The following is a 26,876-nucleotide window of genomic DNA, read 5'->3' as shown; positions in this document are numbered from 1 at the left end:
AAACACCAAAAACTCGTAAGAATGGGCTGGTTAAAACTATCTAATATGAAAGTCATTTCTGATCTAGTTATTATTGTGCCAGACACACAGTCCACCTCTAGAGGGCCCCCTACTACTTAGGAGTCTGTATTTTTTATAAAACACCAACCTAAGAGGACTGCTTGAAGCAGCAAATCTATCTGTGCCTGTCAGAGGACATTATCACCTCTTGATGCAGGCTATTCTTTTATTCTCCCCCTCCCACCTCCTGTGAAATCTCAGTTGATGTAACACATCATGTAAGAATTCCCTTTCTCTCCTTGCTACCCATCATAGCCAAGAACAGACAAATTCTGAGTATTTGGATGCCGCTGCTTTCTAATCCAGGCAGCTGTTTACAGACCAGATCCATGTAACACCTACCTATCAGCTCAGCTAGTATCCAACCCCAACTTGCTGTGTGATGCTTCACTTGATGCAGTCCCGTCCCAGAACTTGCTCGTGAGCACACTACAGGGTTCAAGAGGCTCGGCAGGAACCCACCTGTCTCCAGGAATAAGAGCAGAAGCCAAAGCTAGCAAACCCTCTTTCTAGGAGCATGAGGCAGAAGCCAGCCCAGATCTGGGTCCATTAGAGGCGCTCCAAACCTGCAGGATCCCATTTTTGGTTTTGCAGCTAACGTTGCCTTAAGCGCACCAATGAAGTGCTCAAATCACTTTTTCCCACCAGTGGGAAATACTTGCATCAAGCAGCACAGCTGTTTGCAAAATGAACAACTAGCCTAAAGGCTGTGCTGTCTGGCTCAGGGACAGTTCAACCGTCTGAAGTAGGACAAGTAGCATCTCTTCTCTCTTGACACTCAAACTAGCTAGTGTTGTTATCATAGGGGAGTCTTTCACTTGCACTTTAGAGTCTGTGTTTCTGCATGGGTGACGTAAGCAAGCAGCAGCAGGACACAACATCCTATTATCTGCAGATTCTGCTTTAAAATACAAGTTGAGCTCATCTATTACAGTTATTGAGCAAACAAATACCTGTTGTGTCAGGGCATGTCTCTCTGGTGCATTTTAATTCATAGGGTCGAGTCAAAAGCCTCCTGATTATGGATGCTTTCTCCCATTTACTACTAATATTTCAACAAACCAGTACAAATGAAGCAGCAACCAAGGCTGTCCGTATATTACTTCCAAGCCACTCACCATTTACAGTACAACTTACAGCCTGTTAAGGATCCGTATAAAATCAAATTTCCTTCGACAGCCTCACATCCACTGCCTTTCGAATTTTCCTCAAATCATCTGTGACCCCTTTCTCAACTCCTGCGCTGCAGCTCCCGTCTCTCAAACTTCTTGCACATCACCAACTTCATTCTGCTGCTGCCTTTTCAGACCATCTCAGCCCCTCGAAGAGGCAACGATGGAGGCTCGAGTGTAACAGTGGAGAGGAGAGGGGAAAACAGAGCAACCGAGGAAGAAACAGCACCAAACAGGGCAGTGCCACGACAAGCCCAAAGGCTTTTATGTCACACTTCATTTTTAATTAACATCAGGATGCCAGTCTAGTGAGGCACGCATGTGCTAGGAAGTGAGATAACTTTTCTCAATAAAACATGAAAGATCTGCATGCTGAATGATCTGCAAATTAGATTTATAGTTACATGCAAGGCTAACTGTGATATAACTATCAACTAATTTATAGACAGGTCTGTTTTCAGCTACGAGGATATATTCATATCTATATAGTTTGTTTCTCTGTAAATAATCCTAGAGATAAAACACATTCTGTATGTGCCAGGAATTGGCATTTACTTTCTTCTCCTTACCAAATCAAAGTGCTAATTCACTTCACTTGAGCTGCGCTTTTATGTGGACAAATATTTTACACTGTAGTGCTTTCAGGAGCTCATGTGTCTGAACTGAGGTTTAAGTACAGAATACTATTAAAACTATTCATTGGCAAATATCCTTGCGCCTCTGTACTAGAAGGATTGTACAGAAGGTTAATGAAAACAGCATCTCCAAACCAGGATTATAGAGCGATCCTAGAAAAGGTGGAGAAAGTTTTAGCTACAATGAAAACGTATTGTCTTGTTAATTGATTGCAATCTGATATCTAGCAATGCTGTAGGTAATATCTACCGAGTAAGAAGGCAGCAGCTGTAAAAAAAGCATTTACATTAATTCAGAACACTTCAGCAATAAACTATCTTTGAAGAGGTCTTTCTCCATTTAGGAAAAGCTAAAAAGAATAATCAAAAATAAGCTATTTGAAAGGAGCTGGTTTAAACAGCTGAATATGAAAGGGATTCCACAATTGCTAAAATTGGTTAATCTAGCTAAACATAATTAATCTAGCACAAAGTAGAAAGCTGGTATTTTTGCTTCAATCCATGTACTCAGTATTAGAAGAGGAGAAAAGATAATACAGAAAGCTTCCTCGGAAGTTTCTCATCTGCTTTTTAATGGAGAAAAAGTGATAGCCTAGGAATTATAAACATAATAATATATAAACACTAATCCTTGGCTTAAAGGAAATTACATGCATTACCACAGCAGCATCTTACACATATTGCAGAAGTTATCATACAGGTCAATTACAAACCACTCCATACTTACTTCACTTCTGAAAGACCAGGAAAGACAGGCACAGTTTATATTAAAAATGTATGTTCATGCACCACTCCTCAGTCATCTACTCACAATCCCACAGGGTACTCACTCTCCCAACTCCAAAGAGATACTGCCGGATGGCATGCAAAGTGGCTCAAAGTCACGTCATTTTCTGAAAGTTGTCACAAAATACAAGGCACCAAGGAATATCAACAGTATTTTCTGCATATGTGGGAGCTGATGGAGAAGATACACCCTTACCTGCTGTTTGAGGCATAAGATTACCAGAGGAGGTAGATGATGCCCTGCAGAAGCACCTCAAACTGTTCTTGGCTAGGATTCTCCTGCAACAGTACCCAGAGAATTTGCGACATGCTCCATTTAAACTATGAACTATGTACCAGGAATGAATTTTTCACTTACATTTTAAAGACCCTGATTTCAAGGGGGGGGGAATCCTTGCTTTACATTCAGGCCATTGAAGTATATCAGGAAATCCAGTCACTAGAGCATGATACAGCTGCAGAGCTGGAGGATTCTTGGAAAAGCACAGCTTAAATTAACCTCTGTATTTTACACCTATTTGCTTATAGGTCTCATCACATGAATCAGTCAGCCTTACTTATGACTCAGAAAGTCACTATTTGGAAAACTCTCAAAGCTAGGTACACAAAATATATATACACACACACATACACACACACCATTGATCAGGAGAGATTAATAACATAATTCAGTAATAAAATTATTTAACATTTTCTTGTTTGCACCAAGGTTTTATTCAATTCCAGCATGTGAAGTTTTATAATGCTTGCTGTAAAAATAACTTTCCATATTTATCCTTGTTTTGGAGTCTCATTTATCATGCTTTGAAGTAACTGAAAGCTCTGGCAATTAATAAGCTTCTCTCTTTGTAAAAAAACAAAACAAAAAACAAAACAAAAAACCCAAAAAACAAAACAAAACACCACTAAGGAAACTGTTTTCAACTCAGGAGAAGAAACCAAGAGATCTCCCTCTTGTAGCCTTCTGCGTAAACAAATATAACTACATTTGTGAGTTCAGAAGAAAAGTCTGAAGAAAACACTGCTGTCATCGAATATTAACAGAAATTGCAAATAATTCCATTCAATACATGAAGCTTTCTTCCTAGAAAGCATGAAAAGGAACATTTTCACTTTACTTTTTATCTACATGGTCTTTTCTTGCAGGAAAAAAAACCAAAGATTTAAAATTCAATCCTGTCTCCTCTATGCCACCACTTGAAAAGAAAGTGGGGGAAAAAAAAAAAGTTACAGAAGGAAGTAGTAGATGAAGAAACTGAACAATGTCAGCTTTATCTACATAAGTGCTACAGTGCTATCTAGATGAACAAATAAACTGCAGTTCTAAACCTCTCACACTTGAGTTTATACAACACACATAATACCTATCTTACAAACCAATCTTACTGTTCAAAAACCATAGCGGATATGTAGGAACTTTCCATGTAATGAGATTAACAAGTCTGACACAAATATAAAAAGAAATTTTGTGCCTTTATTGGAATGGTGTTAGGCTTTAAATACACCAATTTTGATAATCTGATTATTTGGTTTTAATTAGAAATGACACTACAGAACTGCAATACTGGTCCAACAGTCTTGTCTTTACTTGTTTTTTTTTTTTTTAAGCAAGAGATAGAATGAAAATGCACCGAGTAATCAGAAAGCACTAGCAGGCATTGGTTAATCCAAGATACTAGCTTCTCAGTTCCAAAAGCACTCGTATTGTATGGAACCCAGGATTTAGATTGGTCATAATTTGCAAGAACTAGTTGCATGAGTCATATGACTTGTTTTTAAATTTACTTTTAAGTTGGTGACTGGTAATATTTTTTTCCCCTCAAATATTACAGTTTCTTTAATTCATATTTTTCCTCAAAGTATAAAAAAGTATGAAATATAAACAAGCTCCTGCATTGCACCCGTGAAAGGGTGCAACTGAAGCGTTAGAGAGCTGACTATCTACACACCGCCAAATCCCATCAAATCTTGAATAATTCATTAATATACAAAATATCAGGGCACAGAAAGAACTAAAATCCACTTTTTTGTTTTGTTACGCACAGGTTCAAATAATCAATCTAAAGAAAAAACATAATCATTTTGGCTTTCCACTACATCCGCATGTTGAGACACTTATTAAAATAATCCCGTTTAATTGCGTTTGGTCTTTTTCTTACTGTCAAGTCATGTTTGTTATCTTAATACCGGCCATCAGACAAACAAGTAATCAGAGATACTTCTCCTCCCCACCTCCCTAGCCCTGACCCCTCCAAGGTCAGCTTTAAGACATGACTCCAAACACAGGGTTGTGACGACAGATGCTAGGACCAATCTCTTCATAATCTTTTTTGGTATGGCATACTTGGTAGAACTCAGGCTGTAAAAGGAAAGAGAAAATAAGTTAGTGCTGTGCACACCTAAATTTAATGATATAAGCATTTCTGTTGCAAACAGGAGGGGGAGGAAAAAAAAAAGATAAATAGATCATCTGGAAATCCTGAAATTAGTATTATGTCATAGCTCATAGCTAAACGCTGATGCAAACAACATATTGCCACAAAACCTAAATGCTACATTTGAAAATTCTCACACAGGAAAATGTAATTCCACTTTCATTTGCTTACTTAAGTTTTTAAAGTCTAATGGAAAAACTTCAAGACTGGGGAGGTTATATTTTATATCTGAGGACTGTCAGAGATTCTTCGACTGCTATTAAAGCAAAGAAGAGAAGAAAGCTCCAAAAACTTTCAGCTTCCAAAAAGTACTCAGAAGGACTAAAACACGTTCAGCTTTATAGCCAACTTACTGTGGAAGCCAGCATTGATCCTCCAAACCAAACAGCATATCTTTGCATATGGTGTGTAATGACTTGAACATCAATAGGCTTAGGCTATTTAAAAGAGAGAGAAAAAGGAATATGTTAAAATTCGCTTTTGCTGACATTAATTAGATTAAGTGTATATTCCAAGCCTTATTTTCATAACTTAATATTTTCTTAAATGTCAGATATGTAAATAGACACTTTTACTACCAAATTTTCACGTGTACAGCGCAGACTGAGAAATAAGTGATTTATCAGCAAGTAAGAGCTACCTACTTGAGCAGGTATTAAAAGGGTAAACTTGCATTCATGCCACTTTTCTCCCAAGAGCTCCCCTACCCTGTTCTCTAATTAACCACCCTCAATTTTCTGCTGAGTTTCTTGAGGAACTGTTTACATAACCATAAGAACAGATGCACACTTAGCCCTTCCCAAATTTAGCATGCTTTTACACTTCACAATAAAGCATTAGTTGCAGACTGATTGAGAATTTAGCTAGAATCAATACGGCCATAGTTTTGCTTTTCCAAACTACAACGCTCATTCTAGTTAGCCTCTTTCCTCCTATATCCACACAAGCCTTCACTCCGACCAACCAGAGTGATTACAAAAGGCTATAGCCTAACTCATGCTTATCAAAAATGGCAATGTATATAATGGAGTTTCAGCAGCAAGTAATTCATCTGTTCCAGTACAACCTGCTCAAACATATTAAATAATCTGAATCAATCACTTGCAATACATCTGCAAAATTCAAGACAGTGATTACTTACAATATCTAGTACTCTTAAGAAGGAAGAATCACATCAGATCTCCTTACTAAATAGTCCATTACCATTTAGTAAGAAAATAGGGTATGAATAAGGAAAACTGAGACTAAACAATGTTATATGAACCAGAGAACTGTATACAACTTTGAAATTTCAGAGTTGTCAGCATGATACATTATGAGAATTGTTTGAGCTTGTCTAGCTAGATTACCATGTAAAAATAAATGAGGGAATCACTTCGGTCTTGCCTTAAAAAAAACTACAACATGAAAGACATCAGCAGAGATGTTATGTATACAGCCTCAGAAAAACAAAAACACAACAAAAACCCCCAAAACTCCACAAAAATTAGATTGAGGTCAAAAGTAGAAAGAACATAATGATCATGCAGTTCAGTGAAAATCTGACATCATTTCATAGAATAATTCACATTATTCAGAATAATTCACATTATTCAGAGTTTTATCCAGTCAGGTCTTTAAAACCTCTAAGGATGGAGGCTGCACAACCTCTCAGGGCAACCTGTTCAAATGCTTGATACTCCCCATGGTGAAATGTTTTTCCTTATATCCAGCCTGAACCTCTCATTTCAATTTATGTCCACTGATTTTCATGCTCCACTATGCACACCGTGAAGGGTCTGGTTCTGTCTTCTCAGAAACCTCCCCCCGCATAGCAAGGCTGTTATTAGATCCACCCCCCAAAGCCTTCTCTTCTCTAAACAAGCCCAGTTCCCTCAGCCTCTCCTTACAGGGCATGTGCTCCCATCCCCTGACTATCCGGTGGCTCAACGCTCTCAACGCTGAACTTGCTCTAGCTTACCAATGTCTTTTTGAAGGACCGGGGGGGGGGAAAGAAAAGACCTGAGACTGATGATTTGCAGCTAATCCTTCCCCCACCTGCCCCCCCATAGGAGGAAAAAACATGGAGATTCACCAACTGTTTTCACATCACAAGTCCTATCCTTTCATTAGGTAAGATTTTTGTGGTTCATATCAATAATAGTGGATCAGCAGCACAAGAGCATATTTGGGGAAAGAGTACGATAGCATCCTACAATGAAAGAATTATATAAATGTCTTCCACAACTAGTCTTCAGTTCATTACAATATATGAATCTCTGTAAAGCTTCTAGAACTTTGTTTGAAACTTCATTTTCATTTGTGAAAATAACATATTGCAGTGACACTCTTTTTTTCATTTTCCAAATAATAAGGCAAGGAATGATGCTTATTAAGTGCACTGGCTACAAGAACTCACCTTCAGTCTGCCACCACTAAGTTCTTCACTAAGTTTCAGTCTAGCATCAACGGTCCTTTTCAAGTCTCGCTGTAAACGGCGACCAAAGTCCCTGAACATGGTTGAGCCTCCAGAGAGGACAATATTCTGTTTTGAATATGTACATATAAAAAAAAGTTAAAATTAATTACCAATTAATTCTTGTTGACAGCTACTGTCAAAGACAATAGCCACTCATATCAGTAGCAGCATGATGGCAGGACACACATTTATTGCTCCTGAATACCATGCCTCTTTAAAAGACATCAAGTCAGGTCCAAAAACTATTGATCACTTCTGGAAATGTAGATTTCCAAACTTATTCAGTTCTTAAATTCTAAATATATTTCTTAAAAATTACAGTTAACAAGTATGTTTCTACTCTAAGTTTTAAATTATCTAACACTTAAAAGTGACAGATTATGAATTCACAAAGTTGTAAATGGTTTTTAAAGCACAGCCGACTTTAATGGGACATCTTACCACATCCCCCTCCTTTCACTCACATTTATCCCTTTATTTCTTTTAAATAGAATCTGAGTAATGAAACATCATATTGTGAAAAAAAAACCCATATGTGAACGTAAAGCCCTTTGCATACTGGACTCATTTCCAGAAAAACAGTTAGTGAAGGCCTCTGTTTTTAAAGTTCATTTGTTTTTTAAACTGAATTTCCAGTATCTATTTCAAAATAAAGCAGAATCCTTCTAAAACAAGTATTTAAAAAGATATATGTAACATTATAACTACTGACCTTATACAGAGGACGTCTAACATCAATGGGACAATTCTGAATAACTTCATCTACTACTTCTGAGATGGGTTGTGTAAAGTCAGGATTAGCAAACTAAGATCAAGAACAAAAACAGAAAAGTCAAAATGCTGGGACTAAAAAGAGAGGAGGAAGAGAAGGAACTTTCCTATTGTGCTAGAGATGTAGCAAAAACTAATAATGGAAATAGATACGTTAGATATTTTTGCTGCCATTTAGAAAAGGTCTGAAAGAATAATACACCTAAAGTATCTATTTTGCCAGCTATTTTTATAGGTTTTGTTAACTGTAACAGATCAAAGAACACACACCCTATTCAGATGCTGAGCACTGAAGCAAAACAGTCTAACACAACATGAAGGAAAAGGTGTGACAGTAGAATGTAGAGGAATTAAAAAAAAAAAAAGGCATTATTCCCCATTTATTTTTTCTCAACATTGGAGACAGAGTAAGACTGACTGTACAAAGAGGAAAGAGGACAGCACATTTAGAAACTTGACATTTAAACAGACAAGTAGAAAGAGCAAATAACGTGGCGAGACCTAGAAATTTATTTAAAAAAAGCAAGAAGAAAATATGCTTTAAGTAATCCATTTAAGAGTTCCAAATGTTATGTTGCGTTTAGTTGTAAATTTGTATACAGATTATCAACAATCAAGAATTGAAAACACACTGACTTATAACAATAGCTGGCATTTATTTATAAACAAAGAGAAATTTAAATCAGGATAACTACTTCTTCAGCAAGTTACAAATGCAATTTGTTACCATTAAAGTGTACCTAAAACAAAAAGCGAAAACATTCAAATCAACTTACCTCAGGATGAAAGAAAATCTCTGGCCCCAGGAATCTCTCATAGCCAACATCAATGGTAAACTCTTTCTTTGAGATAGCATTAATTCCAGTATACTGTTTAATCCACTTTGTACCATCTGTATCATACTTGTTAAATTCTTTTACTAAGTCAGGGCAAACATAACTAAAGCGTTCCTGAAAATTAAATATGTGCAGTTATAAGTATCTTCTTAAGTATAGCAGAAAACATGGTATGAACTTTAAAACTGTGTAGTAATTTGAATCTTTAAGAATAAAAGTTTGAAATTGGCAGATACAGAATAGGCCTCAAAAATGGCTGAACTGACATTTACCATATACAGTTAAATCATGGCTCTGCCACTACAAATCACTTCTATGCAGCACTGAAAGCAGCACATCTTGCTGGGCTAAATTGTTTTTCTTCTGTTTTTCCCTCTAAAGCTCTATGGTAATGAGAAATGAGTTCTAAAGTATATTGAAGAATTGCCATAGAAACAGGTTTAAGTGTACTTTAAGCTGAATGCCTTTTAGAATAGTTTTGTGCTACAAAAGAGAAAGTAGCAACATTCAAAAAGAATAAAAGGGTAATTATAGCTCTTTACATTACAATCCCACCAAGAATGTTTCCTACCAAAGATAATGAAAATAATAAAAATGGGGGGGGGGGGGGTACAGAAGGTTGAAATTCTAGGCTAATATAAGCATAACCCAACAGTACAGCTTAAAAATTTAAATGTCAACATTTTTACATTATTTAGAAACAGAACATTACTTATAAAGGTAACAATTTTAAGAGATTACTCTATTTTAGAAACAGACAAAGTTCTGCTCTAAGACAACCTACACATTTGCAACATTCACGTTACCTTCACTGCTTTAGCCGTTTCCAAGGATTGTTCAGGAGGAATGCCTACTTCTCGCTCTCTCAGCAACTGCTGAATGAAGTATGTTATATCTCGCCCTGCAATTGGAATGTGTTTGATACAGCTGCCAATCACATATCCTTCAGCCTGTAAATAAAAGCAATTGGGAGAAAGACGTTGACAGGAATTCCATTCAGCAAAACTCAGAAGGGAGGAAGAGAAAGAGACAGAGCCTGTAAACTCTTACTCACTTCCTATGACCATGAGGTTGAAGCATTTTAGGACTGGCTCATTTAACTGCCACAACTCCAATTCATCAATAGCCTTATTCTACTTGTTCATGTTTCTCAGTAATATGTCTGCTAACAGAATTATATGGATGTTCCTGTTGTTACTTTCCTCCACCCTTCTTTTTGATGCTTTGCATTCGGTTCACAACTCTTACAAGGTTAGGAGGACCAGAAAGGTCATTAGTACATAACGCAGATGAACAGCCAGACTCACGAGTCTTTGGCCCTTATCTTCTTTTTTTAAATGAGGTTACTCCTAACAAAACGGTCAAGGAACTTTGTACCATGCAATATTATTTTAGAATAAATGATGTAGCTCTATAGTAACAGCCACTTATGGCACTACAATCCATATTAACCAATATTAATTTTCTGAAAGCAGGGAGAAAATGCATTATTTCAGCACATAAACTGAGACAGCTCAGAACACGAGACTGGCCCATACTCATCTGCCAGCCTGGTGAGTCACACTCATCTCAGAGGCCAGAACCTGGGTGTTAAAAGCATCTGGTCTAGCTGCAGAAACCAAGAGTGTTCAAGACTGGCATCCAACCTCACCAGATCAGCTACAGTGACATCCAAACAGATGAATCCAGATACTGCACTAATATTAAATGCTTAAAATTCCCTATCTACCTCACATACATATAAAGTGGGTTTTTTCTTTACACAGAAAATAGTTCACAAAGTCATAAAAAAATTACTATAGTTAGTTTCAATACAGATGTGTTTGTTAATTCCTCTTTATCTACTTTGTAAGAATTAGAGTGGCATACTATTGCAGTTAATTTGTTCAAATGTTAAAAAAACTCAAAAAAAATCAAGTGAATGTTACTAACAGAGGAGCTTAATACTTCAAGTGATATAAAATAAACACTTGTTATTCAATTTAAAAAGATTACACATTTGGGAAAATTTCAACTGCTTTAAACAGCAATGTGAACCACTAAGTACAGCTGGAAAAACCCCACAGTTTAATTTTACAAGGTTTGAAATGTCAACTGTTTACTAAGTCTTAATTAAAAGAGAAAAACCATCTCAGATGAACAGCCTGTGTTTCACCAAGATTAACAGGAAACTGCTACATTATAACATCATTTCGATCATCACCAATGCTACTATTTGGTATAATAAAACCACTCAGAAATTGAGGTCATAGTGGCATAATAAAGCTTTATATAGTTTTTAATCTGTAAAAACTGCAGTTTAACTTGGATCTTTGAGGAGAAAAATCCGTGTCTTGTCCCTAACTGTGCATTCTTCCACAAGGAAGGATGGGCAGAAGACATATTTCCAACTACTTAGAATAAGAACATTATTAAATGTTCTATTTGTAAAATTTTAATTATATAGCTTGGTAAATGGGACCTCAAGTACAGAGAAAACAGTAATTTTACAGTTGAACTGCACATATAAATGTGAATTATTTAATAATTTACTTTTTGCTTTTAGAATCCTGTTATATTGGAACAGGTATCTAACTATCTTTTTTTTTTTTTTTTTTTTTTTTTTTTTGAGTCAGGTAGCAATTTTTTTTCCTTGCATTACTGATGCATGATAGTATTCTATTAAACATTGAGCAGAGGTAGAAGGAACAAGTGTCTGAGAGCAGATGCATTACTATTTTACTTTATACATGAATTAAACAGCAATTCCCAAACCTTTTGGACTGACCATTATAAAGAGCATATCCACTCTTCTCAGCAAAACAAACTGAAAACACTATAAGGCGATACAATTTCCTGGATTACTTAACTTGGCCTTGCAAATCATGTCTTTTAAGAATCACTGGAAGACAATATGCCAACCTCAGAATGCAGACGAGTTCATCCAAAGTCTGTCCTACAAAACAAACAAAAGCAACCGAACCCCCAACCCTGAGAACTACATCATTTTTGATGCTTCCTAGCTATGATTCATTCAGAGGACACCTTCATATAAAGCAACCACACCTCCATATAAACGTAAACTGCAAAGAAGTTACAGGACAAACTGTCCTCCAGTAGCTTCTATAATTTTGATGTATACTTACCACAGGAATAACATGAGTGACACCATCCCCACTGTCTATAACCGTGCCAGTCAGCGTCCGTTCTCCTACCTGTCTTGACGTCCAAGAGGCAGCTAAGGCAAGGACAGCCTTGCAAGAGAGCACACACAAAAAAGAACCTCAGCAGGAGCACTGGATTGCACACCCCACCTTCCACTACCACTCCCAACAGCATCTGAACGGACGTTTTCAGTCCAACTAAATTCAAATATAATCCCAACATCTGGATTTTTTTTTAAACTGCATACACACAGAAATTAATACACCATTAATTGAATGCTCTTTTCTTAATCAGAAAAAAAGCAAAGTTCAGTGTAAAAAGAAAAACACACTGGCATACACAATAGGTTACACTTACTATACAAATGTACTAGCAACAGAATTATTTAATTGAAATTGTTATTATATTATTATTAATTACAACAGATTATTATGTAACAAGCAAAGATACCAAAACCACTGGAGCTTACTAGCGTTCAATCTCCTTTTACAGATAAAATTCAGATATAAAAACTGAGCAGAACGTTCTGTAACCTGACAGCACTGTAAAAGCAATCGCTAAGTACATTAGTTGAGGATACAAGTGCTACACCTTTTACCCAATCCAAAACTCAGCTGCCCTCCAAGCATTCTTCCAGCATTAGAAATAAAACTGAATATAAAGCTGTTCAGACAGTTTGATAGCATCAGATTACAGATGAAAGACCAACATGAAAGTTCTGTGAAGGATTAGGATTAAACCTGTTTTCATACTGAGGGAAAAACAAAAAACACTCTTTGGCACTTCCCATGTAACAACAGAGAGGAAAAAAAAAGACATTATGACAAATATCACCTTTTGGACATAATCTACATTGTTCAATTAAAGCTTGGTAAACAGATTGGAAATAAAACACATATGCAAGTCACCCTGAAGAATAATCAGAGGTCTTTCCCTGCAGAAATCATGCAAGGATGAAGGGGCTACATTTGCAGAGGGAAGAACAAAAAAAAGAAAAATGCAAAAGAAAAACCAACATACCACCACCAGAAAGAAAAATCTTAAGAGAAATCTGAGGGCACTCTTTCACAGGCTCCAGCAAACCACTATTCTAGGTATTTGTTAGTATTTTACTTTGCATTAGTTAATACTTTCACTTTTTCTCCAAATCACAACAAATTTCCAGTGGAAATCTGATTCTGGGCTATTCTGAAAATTATGAATAAATATAATCGCAAAGTATATTATACTCTTAAAACTAGAGTTCCATGAAAACAAACATTTTCTTAAACTAAAATGATTTGCGTATCGCAAGAAATACTTTTCTTAAATTCTGTTTACAAAATAGTTTAGAATTTGCGTCCAGTTTTGTTACCTGTTGAAAAACACCTATTGTCAGAATTATACTCTTAAAGGTTGCTTAAGAAAAGTATTTGCAATTCACTCGTAGTAATTTATGGCATGGAAACTGATTTAGTACTATTACATGTATGCATACAACAGCTTATAAAAAAGGCTACATAAACACAGCTTCTGGTTCCTGATGCTTTCTAGCCCTGTTCAACCAACCATCTTTTGTCCTACTTCATAGCGAAAGGAATTCAGTTCTTGCCCTACCACCATTATTGCAGTGTTGTGTACCTATAAGGCAATAGACTTCATACAGTACTGCTTAGAGTGTTCTTTTATACACACAGCTGAGGAACAGAACCTAGATAACACGTTATCAACTTAACGCGTATCAGTCATCTAGTGGTGAAACTGCTGACTGAAAATTCATAAACGTATTCCAAACATCGCTCATAGTTTTCACACTGAAATTTTTCTCCCTTGAGTTGTAGCTCAACATGTAGCCCTACTTTCAATAGTCCTACTCTTACCTGAACAGCAATATACAGCCCTGGAACATTGAAAGACTCGAACATGATTTCAGCAGTATATTCCCTGTTTTCTGGAGTATTTAATGGAGGTTCAGTCTGTGGAACAGAAAACAAAACTTTACTTACATTCAAACCAAACACTTATTTCTCAAAAATTACCAAGAAATAAATTTTGAAAAATGAGTAACTTAATGACTACACTCTGTAAAAGCTGTAATGTGTGAAGGGTGTTTTAAAAGTCAAATAGCAAATCATGCAATTCAGAAAATCTAGCAACTCCTCTGACAATGACAGAATTTATGCAAACCACTGCAAAAGTATCACTATTTGTATGAAAACAGAAGTGAGATAAAATGTAATAGTTATTACTGTTTAAGAATATATCCTGATAGTCTCTTTTGTGACTTGGTTAGCTCATTACAGCTTTTGCTTTCACTGAAAGAATCAAGCACTATCAACCTAAAACATCAAAAGTTGCACTTCACCACATTTGAAGAATGTCAACTATTTAAAAACAATTCTCAGTCATTCATTAAAAAAAAAAAAAAAAAAAAAAAAAAAAAAAAAAAAGGGACTCTATTCTTTTTTCCAGGAGGCAATCACTACAAAATCTGAGCTTGTAACCAGCTCTAGAAATTTACTTAACTGAGAGGAGCTAGCAACAGCACATAACATGTAATAATAGTATGCTGTCATTTTCATAAAAATACCAAGCATGCCCTTAACTCTCCCCAAAAGAGCACTTTGAATAGCATTACAGAATATTTGAGGAAAAAATATCAATCTTTCATTGCATCAATTATGTAATGGAAGGAAACAGAGGAGACTGAGCCAGACTCTTTGTTCAGGTGATAGGACACATCATGTCATGCATGCCATGGACACATTGCAATGTGGGAAGTCCTAATTAGGTATCAGGGAAAAAAGTCACTGTGAAGGTGGTCATACATCGGAAAAGGGGTCAGACACGTTATGGAACGTCCATCTTAAGAGATACTCAAAACTCAGCTAAACAAGGCACCCAAGCAACCTGATCTAATTAGACCTGCTTCGAGCAGTGGATTACATTAGATGACCTCCAGAGATCCCTTCCAATCTATTTTGGGATTTTGCGTGCTTTAATAAGAATAGCTAAGACCTCCAATTCCAAACTTCCCCTATAAACTTCATATTAAACACACCACCTGTTTCAACATCTTAATTCCTTACTGAGGAACAGCAGAGGCTTCAGAATACCATTGGCCTCGATTCAATCTAAGCTGCCCAAATACGACACAAACCCTATGAATTTCATGAAAAAATGAGAAATAAAATTCATTCTCTAGACAAACCATGCAGGTGGCAGCACTGTTAAAACAACATTAACTGCAATTATGTAAAGACAAAATGCACAGGTACCTGTTCGTGCAGAAATACTGACTCAAAGTTTTAATAATGATGTGTAACATCAGTATTAAATTAAGTGGTTAACTAAAAAAGGGACAGGTAGAGAGGAATGGGCGGGGGGGGAGGATAAGAAGAAAGGGAAAAGTTTGCGGTTCAGCCACTTGGGCTTTTAACATCTTTAGATAGTTAAAGAAACAATCTGGAGGGGATAAGCCAGGCCAGGAAAGTTTCAGGTAATTTATATTTACCTCAGTTTTCAAAATAAACATGTTGATATTTAAGAATTATTACGTAATCAACATAACATTCTTATTAGTCTTAAGTAATAAGTAAGGCATACTTTTACCTACCAAAAGAAAATAATGATCCTCAGGTTCCGCCCTTAGATATTTAAAGATTACTTGTTCCATAAACCTCTCCATCAAGTCCCAGTCTTCAACTATGCCATGGCGGATGGGCCACTGTTGCAGGAAAACATCAAAACATAATTAAAATATAAACTTAAAAAGAAAAATCTGTGTTTTTTCAACTGTAGTGAAAGCACCTGATGTACATCTAAAATCCTTATGTTATTTTTTCCCCACCCCAATCCAATACCTATTTGAAATTCAGATTCTCTTGCTGACCTTGAATAGCAGGGACAACAACATTGCACTTCACCCAATACAAAAAAAACAAGCAAGTAAAGAAAAAAAACCCCCACACGTTTGGTACTAGGCAAACCAAAGGTTCCCCCAGTCCAATATTCCAACTCTGACATGGCTGACAAAGGATGCCTAGGAAGAAGAACGAACCGTTACCTCCCCGCTCTTCCAACTTCCAAGTCTTCTGAGCTGACTTCAAAAAAAATTTGTCTTTACAGACTTTTTTTGCAAATTCCCACAGGCTCCTGAAGGTTAACAAAACTTATATAACAACAAACTCTGCTTTCCAATAAGATACAGTTAGTAATAAAGAAGATCAAAGTTATCCAAAAAGCATCTATCTGAAGCTACTTACTGCATAGCTGATGCTTTCTAAAGAGTATTAGAAAATTATTTTAAATATTTCTGTTAATACCTTGGTTGCATAAGTTGGTTTTTCTATTGCTTCATCCCCAATAAAGAAATCTAAATCATCAACACCTTTCAAAACCCTCCTTTGTGCTTGATCGACCACTTTTGCTGATTCTTTGATAGCAATACCTTTAATAGAGAACAGATAAACAATATTGTAGCTTATATTTCCTCCACTTAAGTAAATAAATACACACACACACACACACACACACACACACTGAATTAAAATAGAAAAACAATGTAATTGTATTCATTCTTTGTTTCAGGCATAAACACAGCAAAGCTAAATAAAACACATATAATTTGAATTCCAACCATAAGTAAACATAATTAGGATTTACAAAGTAACACTATATGGACCTAACTACAGGTTTATTTGTTAGATGCTCAACATGCAACCAGGGAGATAAAAATATAAAAAGAATCACTAAGGTAGCATATCCCTATACATCTCACTTTATTTGGCAACTGGGCTAGTTTTCTGCACACTCAGCAAATGCCTGAAAAGAAGAGTGGTAGAAGTTGTATACACTGCAAGAAAAAACATTTTGCCACCATGTAAACTGGTATTTCACTTCACTTGCACTAGTTTGGTTTCTGGACACTTTACAATGAGATATGGCATACAGAGAAGGGACTGAAAAGCAATTAAATAAGAAGAAAACACAGATGAGAATGAAGTAGGAGAGGATGAGAGACATGCATTACTATTTCAGGAAGGAAATAAAAATTTTTTTTAAAGGATAGAAATTTATATGGCTACCTGATGCATCTTTGGATGCTTTAATACAGATTTTCCACAAAGTCTATAGATGTTTAATTTCTTCCTTTTAGCTCTATTTGTATCTTATTGTTGAGAACAGATTGGAGGAACAAACATCAAAATTATAAATCTCTCCTTCACTTTAAGAAATAACTGGCAAAACTCAAGAGCTTGTATTTTAGTAATTTATTCCTTCCAGGATAATTATCCATCATAAATAAAGAAAAGAGTTTATCAGAAAAATATTGGTTAAGGCTATACATAGGATCCTGGAAACACAAATCAATGATTAGGTATCACAGAAACACATATGTTCCTTTCTCTCATCTTTTGCATCTGCCCTGATCCCAGGTTATCACAGCTATAGTGCCAGCAATATCTCCCTATTTTTTCAAACCTTACTAATTACCTTTAAAACATTATCCATTACACAAATAATAAAATTCACATATGTAAGAACTCTAAGCATTAATATTAGGCTTAATTATTCAAAGGTTATGATCTAAAAGATTCCTCGAAGGCAGAATTCTTTTGCTCATTCTCACCTAAGTGAGAAGTTGTATTCACTTAGAACTAAAATAAACATTATTAAAATTGCTTTTGCAGCCTCAAGTTGGCTGGCCAGGTGGCTGCACAGCTACCTGATTTGGTAACTTATAGCATACTAGGTTGAAGCACCATTAGATCATTTAGAATCACCGTCCTTCTTCATTCTCTCCCCACAAAGAGCAACAAGAGATGAGCTGTGCAGCCAGAAAATGTGTAAGTAGTTAAATATTGTGAAAGATTAAACAGAATAAAACAGAGGAAGTTATTCTGAGCTCTTTAGGAGGAAAGCTGAATCATAATGTAACTTCTGCAGTAGTTTACACATTATGAGAGAGGAAGCAAAAGGGCTGGAAGCTGAAAGCAGGGGGAGAAGTAGAAGCCAAGTAGAAGTCAATCTTGCCAAGAATTTTTCCAGTCATCATTATGGAGCTTATACATGCTTCAGAAATTTGGCTGCCCAGATGTGTGTTATCTTCAAGAAGTTTCAAGATACTATCACTTACCACACTATTTTAGAGACTTTCAAGTCAAAGTGACTATGTGCTGTTACCAGCTTAAAATAAAATGATGGCTCTAAATATATTGCTGAATTTGAAGCGAGACTCTTTGATGCTGTTTTTGAAAGTCAGAAATGAAGAAAAGGAAACAACCTGAATCAAGAACAATATTCTGAAAATACAAACAGGAGAATAAATCTTGTTAAAACAAAAACTAGGTTACGATGATGTCTGAAGATGGGAAGCAATCCAGCAGTATCACAGAATGTTTGGCTTTGGTTTGCTCAACACAAATATAAAAGGTTTTAGAAGAAAGAGGACACACTTGTATCAAACAAATTTTTGTTCTTAGCCACTACTCAGGCCTTTTTTTTTTGTTGTTATGTAAAGAAAAGGCCATCTACAATTTAAACTATCATAGAAAATCTTAAATAGATGAAAAATCAGGAGAACACGTGAGCATTGGAAATAGATTGATTCCTGTTTTAATATAAGCCAGGAAAAGGTTTAAAATAAATGAATGAAAATCACGTAAGATGGACAATCCAAGAGATCTCAAAAGCAGCCAGGAAAGAAAGCAGGAACATGACAGGGGAAGCGAGCCAGTCTCTGGAGAAAATTGGCCCTATATATGCTCATGTACTCTGTTCTCCAAGCAAGCACTGGCAATTTCTGCAGAAGCACATTCAGAATTAAAACAAGAACACAATATAAGAGGAGTAGGACATAAAACTTTGTAAAGAGTAGGAGTGAATAAGATAAGAAACAAGTGAACAACAGAGAAGGAATGCTGCTTGAACCTGTTTAACAGCAAACATTTCTTTTAGAGAATCAGATTGATAAAAATTCAACAACCACCGCTGCAAATAAAAGGAGAAACCACAGTATTAATTTGAAGTGTGGATAATATAAAGAAAAATTAAAGACACAGAACTGTTATAATGAGAACTCTTTTTTGTCATTTTTTACTTTGAAACTAACTACTGCTGTACTCTATTCTTAATTTCTCTAGTGTGGATTACACTAGTGCTATTTTATTTCGTTTGAGGCAAAGGATTAATGTAAATACATGCAGTAAGTGTAATTATCTGAGCTGGATTACAGTACAAATGAGAAAAATGTCTCCTTTCATTAAGTAAGAGCATATGGAACATTTCAGCTGCAGTAGCGTTCAGACTAGAGTGTTGTGTGTGGTTGGTTTTTTTGGTTTTGTTTTTTAAATACACCACAATATATCAAATAGCTAACAAAAAATTTAAATACACCACACTATCAAATGGATCACAAAAAACAGCTAACAAAAGTAGCTTCTCTACTACTTTAATAGCACGCTTGTATAAATTTCTCTGTTTAATAATATGACAGGCCATTTCCCAAATTTGTTCAAAGTGTCATTATCACTTTCTTACTGTAAAAAGGAGAAAAAGTGTTTTAAAACTAAAGTAAACCAAACCTGAATATGCAGAAAGTGTAAAAATCAGTTATCTGAAATGGAATAAACCATTTACCTATTTTAGAACTAAACTTGGCTTTGAGTATAAAGAGCAATATAATTTTTTTTCAGCTATTCAGTAACTTTTTATGCAAAGAACAAGACTGTAAAGTATTTATATATATAAAACAAGCAAAATAGAGAAGCAAAACAAATGAAATTCATTTGGAAAACCAAATGAAGAACTATATATCAAAAGTCAATACAGGAGAGAGAGAGAGAGGATTCTTTCAGTTGTATAAAAACATGAGCATGTATTAACTGAACTAACCCTAGCTTTCCATGCAAATTGCTTTTGAAATACGTTTTCTAAGAAAATAACACAGAGCCTGACCTATCAAGTTTTACTTTGCAGCAACTATGTTTAATTATTACTATTTATAGCTCTCTTTTCATGTTGCATTTACAAGGAAAATTGGGTGTATTAATTATTCCTTTTTACCAGGATATAATACTTAATTACTTTGGCCCAGATGAACACTGATAAAATGCTAAGCTGTGTAAGAGGCCAAAAGGTGAGGTATTTCTAAAGGAAACTGGTTGAATTCTACCTCCTAGTCTAGAGCTGTATCACTTTAAGTGGCAGGAACATTTCAGAAAACAGCAAATGAATATATATATGCAATTTTAAATGGGGAAAAAATAAATTGAAAAGTTCTATTTGCAAAACTTAATAAATTAAGTAACATAGCTGTAATACTGAAAATACCTGGTAAGTGTAAGATTTTAAGTCCTAAAGATATTAAGACATCCTTTTTTATTTTTATAGTTACAGTCAACTGAAGTTTCATCTGGTATATCACTTAACAGGGAAAGAAGCCCTCTAAAAAGTAAATATATCCGTGCTACTGTATATTAACACGGTCTCAAATTTAAGAAATAAACTTCAAAGATTCCTTTATTATTTTAGTGAATCTACATTTCTAAAGTCATCACTTACAGCAAAATAGAATAGAGCTATGCTACCACACTGTCACAACTCAGAGGACTTTTGAAATCACTTATTTTTAACTGCTTCTTTTATATAGCAAATTACAGAAACACTAAGTGTTACTTCAGTGCTCATATACAAATAACAAATACTTACATGAAGGAATGATGAACTGTGGTTCAGTATTACCAGCATAACCAAGCTTTGTATACCTATTAAAACAAACAAGTTATTATTCAATACCACAAACAACAAACATTTTTTAAATGAACGTACCCCTCTTCCCACATTAAAAAAAATGGATTTCCTCTTTTTATTATTTTACTTTTTAAAAAAGAAAAAGCAATGCTTCCTACTACGAAGCAGGTATCAGTGCTAATTTCTACTCAAGTAAAATTTTCCTACAGAACACATGAAGCATAAAACTCAATTATTCAGTGTTTAGGAGTAAAATTCAGAGTTCAAGCAGATGTTCTTCCCTGCTCAGTAGTTAGCAGTCCTACAGAAACATTTCCACATAGTAAGAGTCAGTGGTAGAAGTGTTTTTATAACTGCTAATTATAGGAAAATAAATTCCCTTGCCTATGGACTGTCAGCTGGACTTGAGGAAGGATCAATAATGATAATTTCAGAAATAGATGTCCTAAGATGTGCTGTCACAGGTGGGAGTTACAAATGGTTATTAACGACAGTGCAACAACAGAAATTCAATTTAATAAATGGAAAATGGTTTAGAAAACATGTTTAATAAGGCTAAGGAGAATAAGAGGAAAAGAACTACACACCTCCACCGATCAAATTTCCAGAGTTTACTATGGATATATATATCACTTTTATTGGGATGAAGTAAGAAAAGTGAAAAAATTTCCAATGCATTCATGAAAAGGGACTACAGAAATCACAGTACTGAAACTATCAAGCTGCTGGAAATGTTGCAGCTCAAACATACAAAGTGTGTTTTCAGTAAAAGAGTTAATTGGAATAGTCTCTCTTCTTCCACAGAGGATGGAAAAGTCATGGTAAGATTAAGAGTTAACAATATCATAGACAAATTTTAAAACATATAAACCGAAATGCATACTACATTTGAGAGTTACAGTCCATGTACAAGTTTTTAAACATACATGAATGTGACAGTGTTCTCATTTTCTTTAAGCAGTCAGATAGTTGCAGTGTCTACATTAACACCATCAGCAAAAGCATAAAACACTGCAGCTGCACTTCTATAATTTTCAGCACTCAAATATAAACCTGGAAAGCTTTAAAGAACATAATGTAGTACTAACTTTAGCAAAAGCCATAAATCTCTATCAGTAGTACAGCAACATGCCTGGCAACACATGCAGGAGCAGGCTGGAACAGGCGTGCTGCTGCAGCGGGTTTGCTGGGGTGCTAACGATGCAGCAGTTCACAACTCGCTCACACGCTCACTAATGTCTGCACAACTTTGGCTGCCGACATTAATTGCGCACAATAATGCTGGGCCAGGAGAAATGCTGTCTTCAATGAAAAGGAAGATAAATTTCTCTCCAAATAACAAAGCAATTAGCACAGAACCTCATCTAACACCAAACATGCTTTGCAAGAGAAGTATTTAAAAGGCTGTAAAACCCATCTTGCCTTTAGCGCACTGTAACAGTTGGGAAGAACTATGCAAAAAAACTAACTTTTTTTATATGGAACAACATTAATGTTTGCTGAAAAAGAAAACTTCACAGGCAAAATATGATATATACCGGAAAAGGAAAAAAATTCGAGAAAGAAATTAACACCTGGTGAGGAGATGAGCATCATGTACTACATGTGCCTAAATTCAGGACACGCAACTCTGACATTGCAGACGCTGGTCATGAGGAACAATTTTACAATTTTTTTTCTTAATTATCTAATTCCTAAAATAAATCTCAAATATGAATTTGACAACTAAATACTTCTATAACCACTTGCTGCAGAATAAAGCTGCTTAGCAAAACTGTATTGTTTTTAGAGGTTTATAATTCCACGAGAACAGTAACTGGAAAAACAGTAACTACAGGCTCGCTCTGTTGACCTTCCCATACACATGGGAAACGGCAGCGCCTATCATTTTTAGATCTAGATCTACAGCGGGCCTTTGGAACCGGAAGGCTAGCAACGTAAACCTGCAATCGTGACTCTCTCAACCCTTTTGTTAGGTTTGCCAAGTTCTGTGTAGTCCACATGATTTTTACTACAGGGCCTGTTTACATCTTTTGCATGACACACCCGCTGGAGAGGCTCCAAAAAACAATCCCTGGACTACTGATGGGAATCCAGATCTCTCTTACAGATGAAGGAGAGGATCCAACATGCTGGAGACTACCATACACACAAGTTTAGTGAATCATTCTTGAAAATTAAGCATCTGTATTCCTTATAATGCATTCCACTACATTCCGTCTCTGGCAACAATAATGCACTTTTGTTTACTTCCCTCTCCCCTTCCTACCACCAAACGCAGCCTTGATTCTCTGGCTTGAGCTTCTGATTTCAGTTTAAAAGATACAACTGTCTGCAGGGCTAACACCTGTTCTCCATTTTTTCTATGTAAAATGAAGTTACACACATAACATTAAGTAACAAGCCTCAAGATAAGTAACAAGTCTCACTCTCCTTTAGGTAGCAAAAAATGGACTTCTGCTTAATGTAACAACTTAGACCTTACAACTTGTTCCTGTAAATCTCAGGTAGCTTCAGACAGCACTGCACCTCAATTCTAAAATCAGAAAATTAAAAAAAAAAAAAAAAAAAAACACACACACATCTATTTGAATAGAGTTCGCACTATGCATGCCATAAGGCACTCTGAAAATGTTATCAAATAAATCAGAAGTGCCCTAAATAAGGCTCTCTGAAAATGTTATCAAATAAATCAGAAGTGCCCTAACAAGCAAAAATGTTAAAATCATTTGATTATTAAACTTAGTATTTCAAAGAAACAAACGCTAAACTGTTGCAGGTAACATGCTGCTTAGTTGCTTGTGGTGTGGGAAACAGTCCAGCACGCACACATATCCAGCAGACTGAAAGAAAAACCACAGTCAAATGAAAGATGTGTTTTAAATAAAAAGGCTGTATTCAGACATAAAATCAGCATATCTAAAAATACTATGGCTTACTCGGCAAAAAAACAAAAAAAACAAAAAAAAAAAAACTTCTTCTGACTCACAGAAGGAGTACAAGTCTTTTTTAGAAGGTAAAAGAAAAATACATATGGATTTTGGTCTCTAAACCAGTATTCAAAGCAAGGATTTGCATTTCTGCTGCACCAAAATTTCCTTGCCACATTAGGAATGACAACACCATTTACCAATCAGTCAGGGAAATAACCTGGTGTTACCTCCTTCTCAGACCTTTCCTTACAACCCTTAAGTTCTTGCAGCATAGACAATCTTTTGGTGGTATTTACACAGTGATACACGCTACAGGACTCTGAACGGTATCTAGGGCTGCTAGGGACTCTGGTAATACACATAACAAACAGTAAGCTTGATTTTCGTAACTAAACATATATACAGAAACTCTGGAGTCAACATGGAGTTAAAAAAAAAGCAAGCTGAAAGAGGTAAGAAACATTAATACAATACATTAATACATTAATAAATAGTTGATACAAATTCTCCAAAGGCACCACCTAAAATAAATTTGCTTTAAAACCAATAGCTTTTGCAAAGGCAAGGCTTTATTCAGATTGATCGGTCTATCCAACCACTGCCATATAAAGTAAACAATATCTAAATCACTGGAGAAAAAAGTGATACTTTGGACGAGCCGGATTTTACAAGTATGAAAGACTTCCACGAAGCAGTTCGTACATAGCAAAATGTGTCTGACTAATGTATGATTCATAGGGGGAATAAGACACACCCAGTCTTACTCGGAGTAGCAATTAAGCCTCTTCTGTCACTACAGAAAAGAATTCTGATAATAAAGATATCATATATCATAGTGGCTGTACCAATACAGGATCACATTTTGCCAGTAAATCACATCTTTTGCTTGCTACATTGAAAAGTCACAGGAGTGACTTAAATAAAGAAAGGCAAGCACACATTACTTAGTGAGACAAACTTAACTTTTCTCACACACAATTTAGGGCACTTAGCAGAGCAAGGCAGTACACAGATGGGTGTAAAATTCAGCTAAGCGTAAGATTTCTATTAAGATCTGTAATACAGAACTGATTTACAAAGTCCCAAAGACAAAAAGCAGCATTCAACCTTGGTCATTCTGATTCTGTTTTTTCATTCTGGTTATTCTCCATATCCAGCTACCCTAAGGTGTTTCTGTAGCCCCAATAGCTTATTTAAGTAAAGGGGGGGGGGGGGTAAGCCCTAGGTGAAAAAGCATTTTCTGTTGGATAATCATGATCTTTGAATTTACTTTGCAAGGTAAATCACAAAGTATCCAAACCAGTCCACATCTTGATAGATCTGAGAGAGACAGACAGAGAGAATACACATACACACGCACATACACACACGTACGTATGTGTAAACTAAGTGCTGATATTCCCCTGGGATTTCCCTGCAACTCCCTCAAAAGGCAGATTAGTTCTCAACACTAGTCCATCCACCAGCTTGTGCAGATATAGTGAGGTGACAAACGTGAACATCATTTTGTCCAAGACATTCATGCCACAAAGCGAGGTGCTAAGGAAAGTTGCTACTACCTAAGTTAACTCTACTAAACCAATTTTAACTATCAATGAAGTAGTATTTCTACAAAGTCACATCCATCTCAAATCCACACCGTGAAATTAAAAAGTAGCTCTGTACTAATATGCATGAGAAGAGATTTCTGGAAGGATGTCCAAAAGGCTCTTAATGCTTTCAACTGCACTAATGTGATTTCCTATATATGTTCTCTCACCTAGAATAAATGTTTCTAAAGTGATGACATGAGAGAATAAATCCCCTTGAAGGTGACTTACCAGTCAGGCAGACAATTTTAAAGCCAAAAGGAAACAGCATTTATAGCAAGAACTTTTAATGAGAATGTCATTGAAGAACTCAGTCTGCAAACCGCAAGCCATAACCACTGCTCCTTTTCTCCCTTTCCTTCCTATCCACAATAAACATCATTCTGTATACACTCTCCCAAATAACGCATCCTAATTCTAGCAAAATTGCTATTTTAACAAAAAGCTAAGGAGTAGGGGGGAAAGCATTTCTTGGATACTGTTTGTTGAACTGCTCCAAAAAGTACCATAGAAATGGGGTGGCCTGATACCAAGCTGTATCCAATCCATTCTGCTGACCATCCCATGCAAAGATACAATGAGTTAGGCATCCACGAGCAGAAAAGTGTACCACCAGGGCAAACGTCATCTAATCCTCATTAACTTCTGCAGAGCAAGTCTCCTCAGCTACACCTGACAATCAGAACTAAGAGCAATTTCATTCGAAACAGACATTTTTAAATACACACAGACAGGAATAAGATGCAACTCCAAGGCTGGTCACACAGTAAAGATGCAAAGCAGCTCCAAAAGAAGGAGGGACTTTTCTGACAGTTGGAAAAAGGAGGTATGAACAATCTGAAACTCTGGAAAGAAAGTCAGGACTAGGCTGAAATTTAAACAGCCTCTTTCTTCAAGATGCATGAAGTTAGAAAAAGAATAATTATACATGGAAGGATATTTTTTCCAGGGTTTTTTTTTTTGTTGTTGTTGTTCAGAGCCATCATCAAGAGATGACAATTTGAGGAACTAATGTCCACCAGCTGAGCCACAGCAACTTTTCTGTGCATGCTCTCAGTCAATCTCAAAACGCAAGACAGTTTCATTAGCTTGCACATACAATGGGCTTCCTGATGTACGGCAGACCTTACAGCACACACTTTAGCTTGTTTGTACGAGTCCTAAAATTCTGTTTGTGTGTGTACGAGACGCAGGGTTGGACAGCTTAGTGCTTGTTCACCACACCCACATCAAGGGTTCTCTGCCTAAACACACCACTGCAAAGTCTTACACAAAACCCATGCAAGTAGTCATGCTCCAAGCACGTCTAACATTCACTGAGGGG

At 36.0% G+C, this 26,876-nt stretch overlaps 1 protein-coding gene across 1 annotated transcript in view; it reads right to left on the bottom strand.

Moving 5' to 3' along the window:
* Positions 1-4,107: 4,107 nt before the first annotated feature.
* Positions 4,108-26,876, bottom strand: part of ACTR3 (actin related protein 3) — a 35,244-nt gene continuing 12,475 nt past the window's right edge. The window contains exons 2-12 of the mRNA XM_026097137.2: positions 20,989-21,044; positions 16,602-16,726; positions 15,893-16,003; positions 14,157-14,252; positions 12,279-12,386; positions 9,960-10,103; positions 9,094-9,267; positions 8,259-8,351; positions 7,487-7,612; positions 5,442-5,525; positions 4,108-5,012 (exon numbers count right to left, since the gene is read on the bottom strand). Of these exons, the coding sequence (XP_025952922.1) occupies positions 4,917-5,012; positions 5,442-5,525; positions 7,487-7,612; positions 8,259-8,351; positions 9,094-9,267; positions 9,960-10,103; positions 12,279-12,386; positions 14,157-14,252; positions 15,893-16,003; positions 16,602-16,726; positions 20,989-21,044 (1,213 nt within the window). The 3' untranslated portion in view covers positions 4,108-4,916. The remainder of the gene's footprint in view (positions 5,013-5,441; positions 5,526-7,486; positions 7,613-8,258; positions 8,352-9,093; positions 9,268-9,959; positions 10,104-12,278; positions 12,387-14,156; positions 14,253-15,892; positions 16,004-16,601; positions 16,727-20,988; positions 21,045-26,876) is intronic.

Source organism: Dromaius novaehollandiae, chromosome 7 (genome assembly GCF_036370855.1).
Source record: "Dromaius novaehollandiae isolate bDroNov1 chromosome 7, bDroNov1.hap1, whole genome shotgun sequence".
Taxonomy (NCBI): domain Eukaryota; kingdom Metazoa; phylum Chordata; class Aves; order Casuariiformes; family Dromaiidae; genus Dromaius; species Dromaius novaehollandiae.
This window is presented reverse-complemented; position numbering and strand designations above follow the sequence as displayed.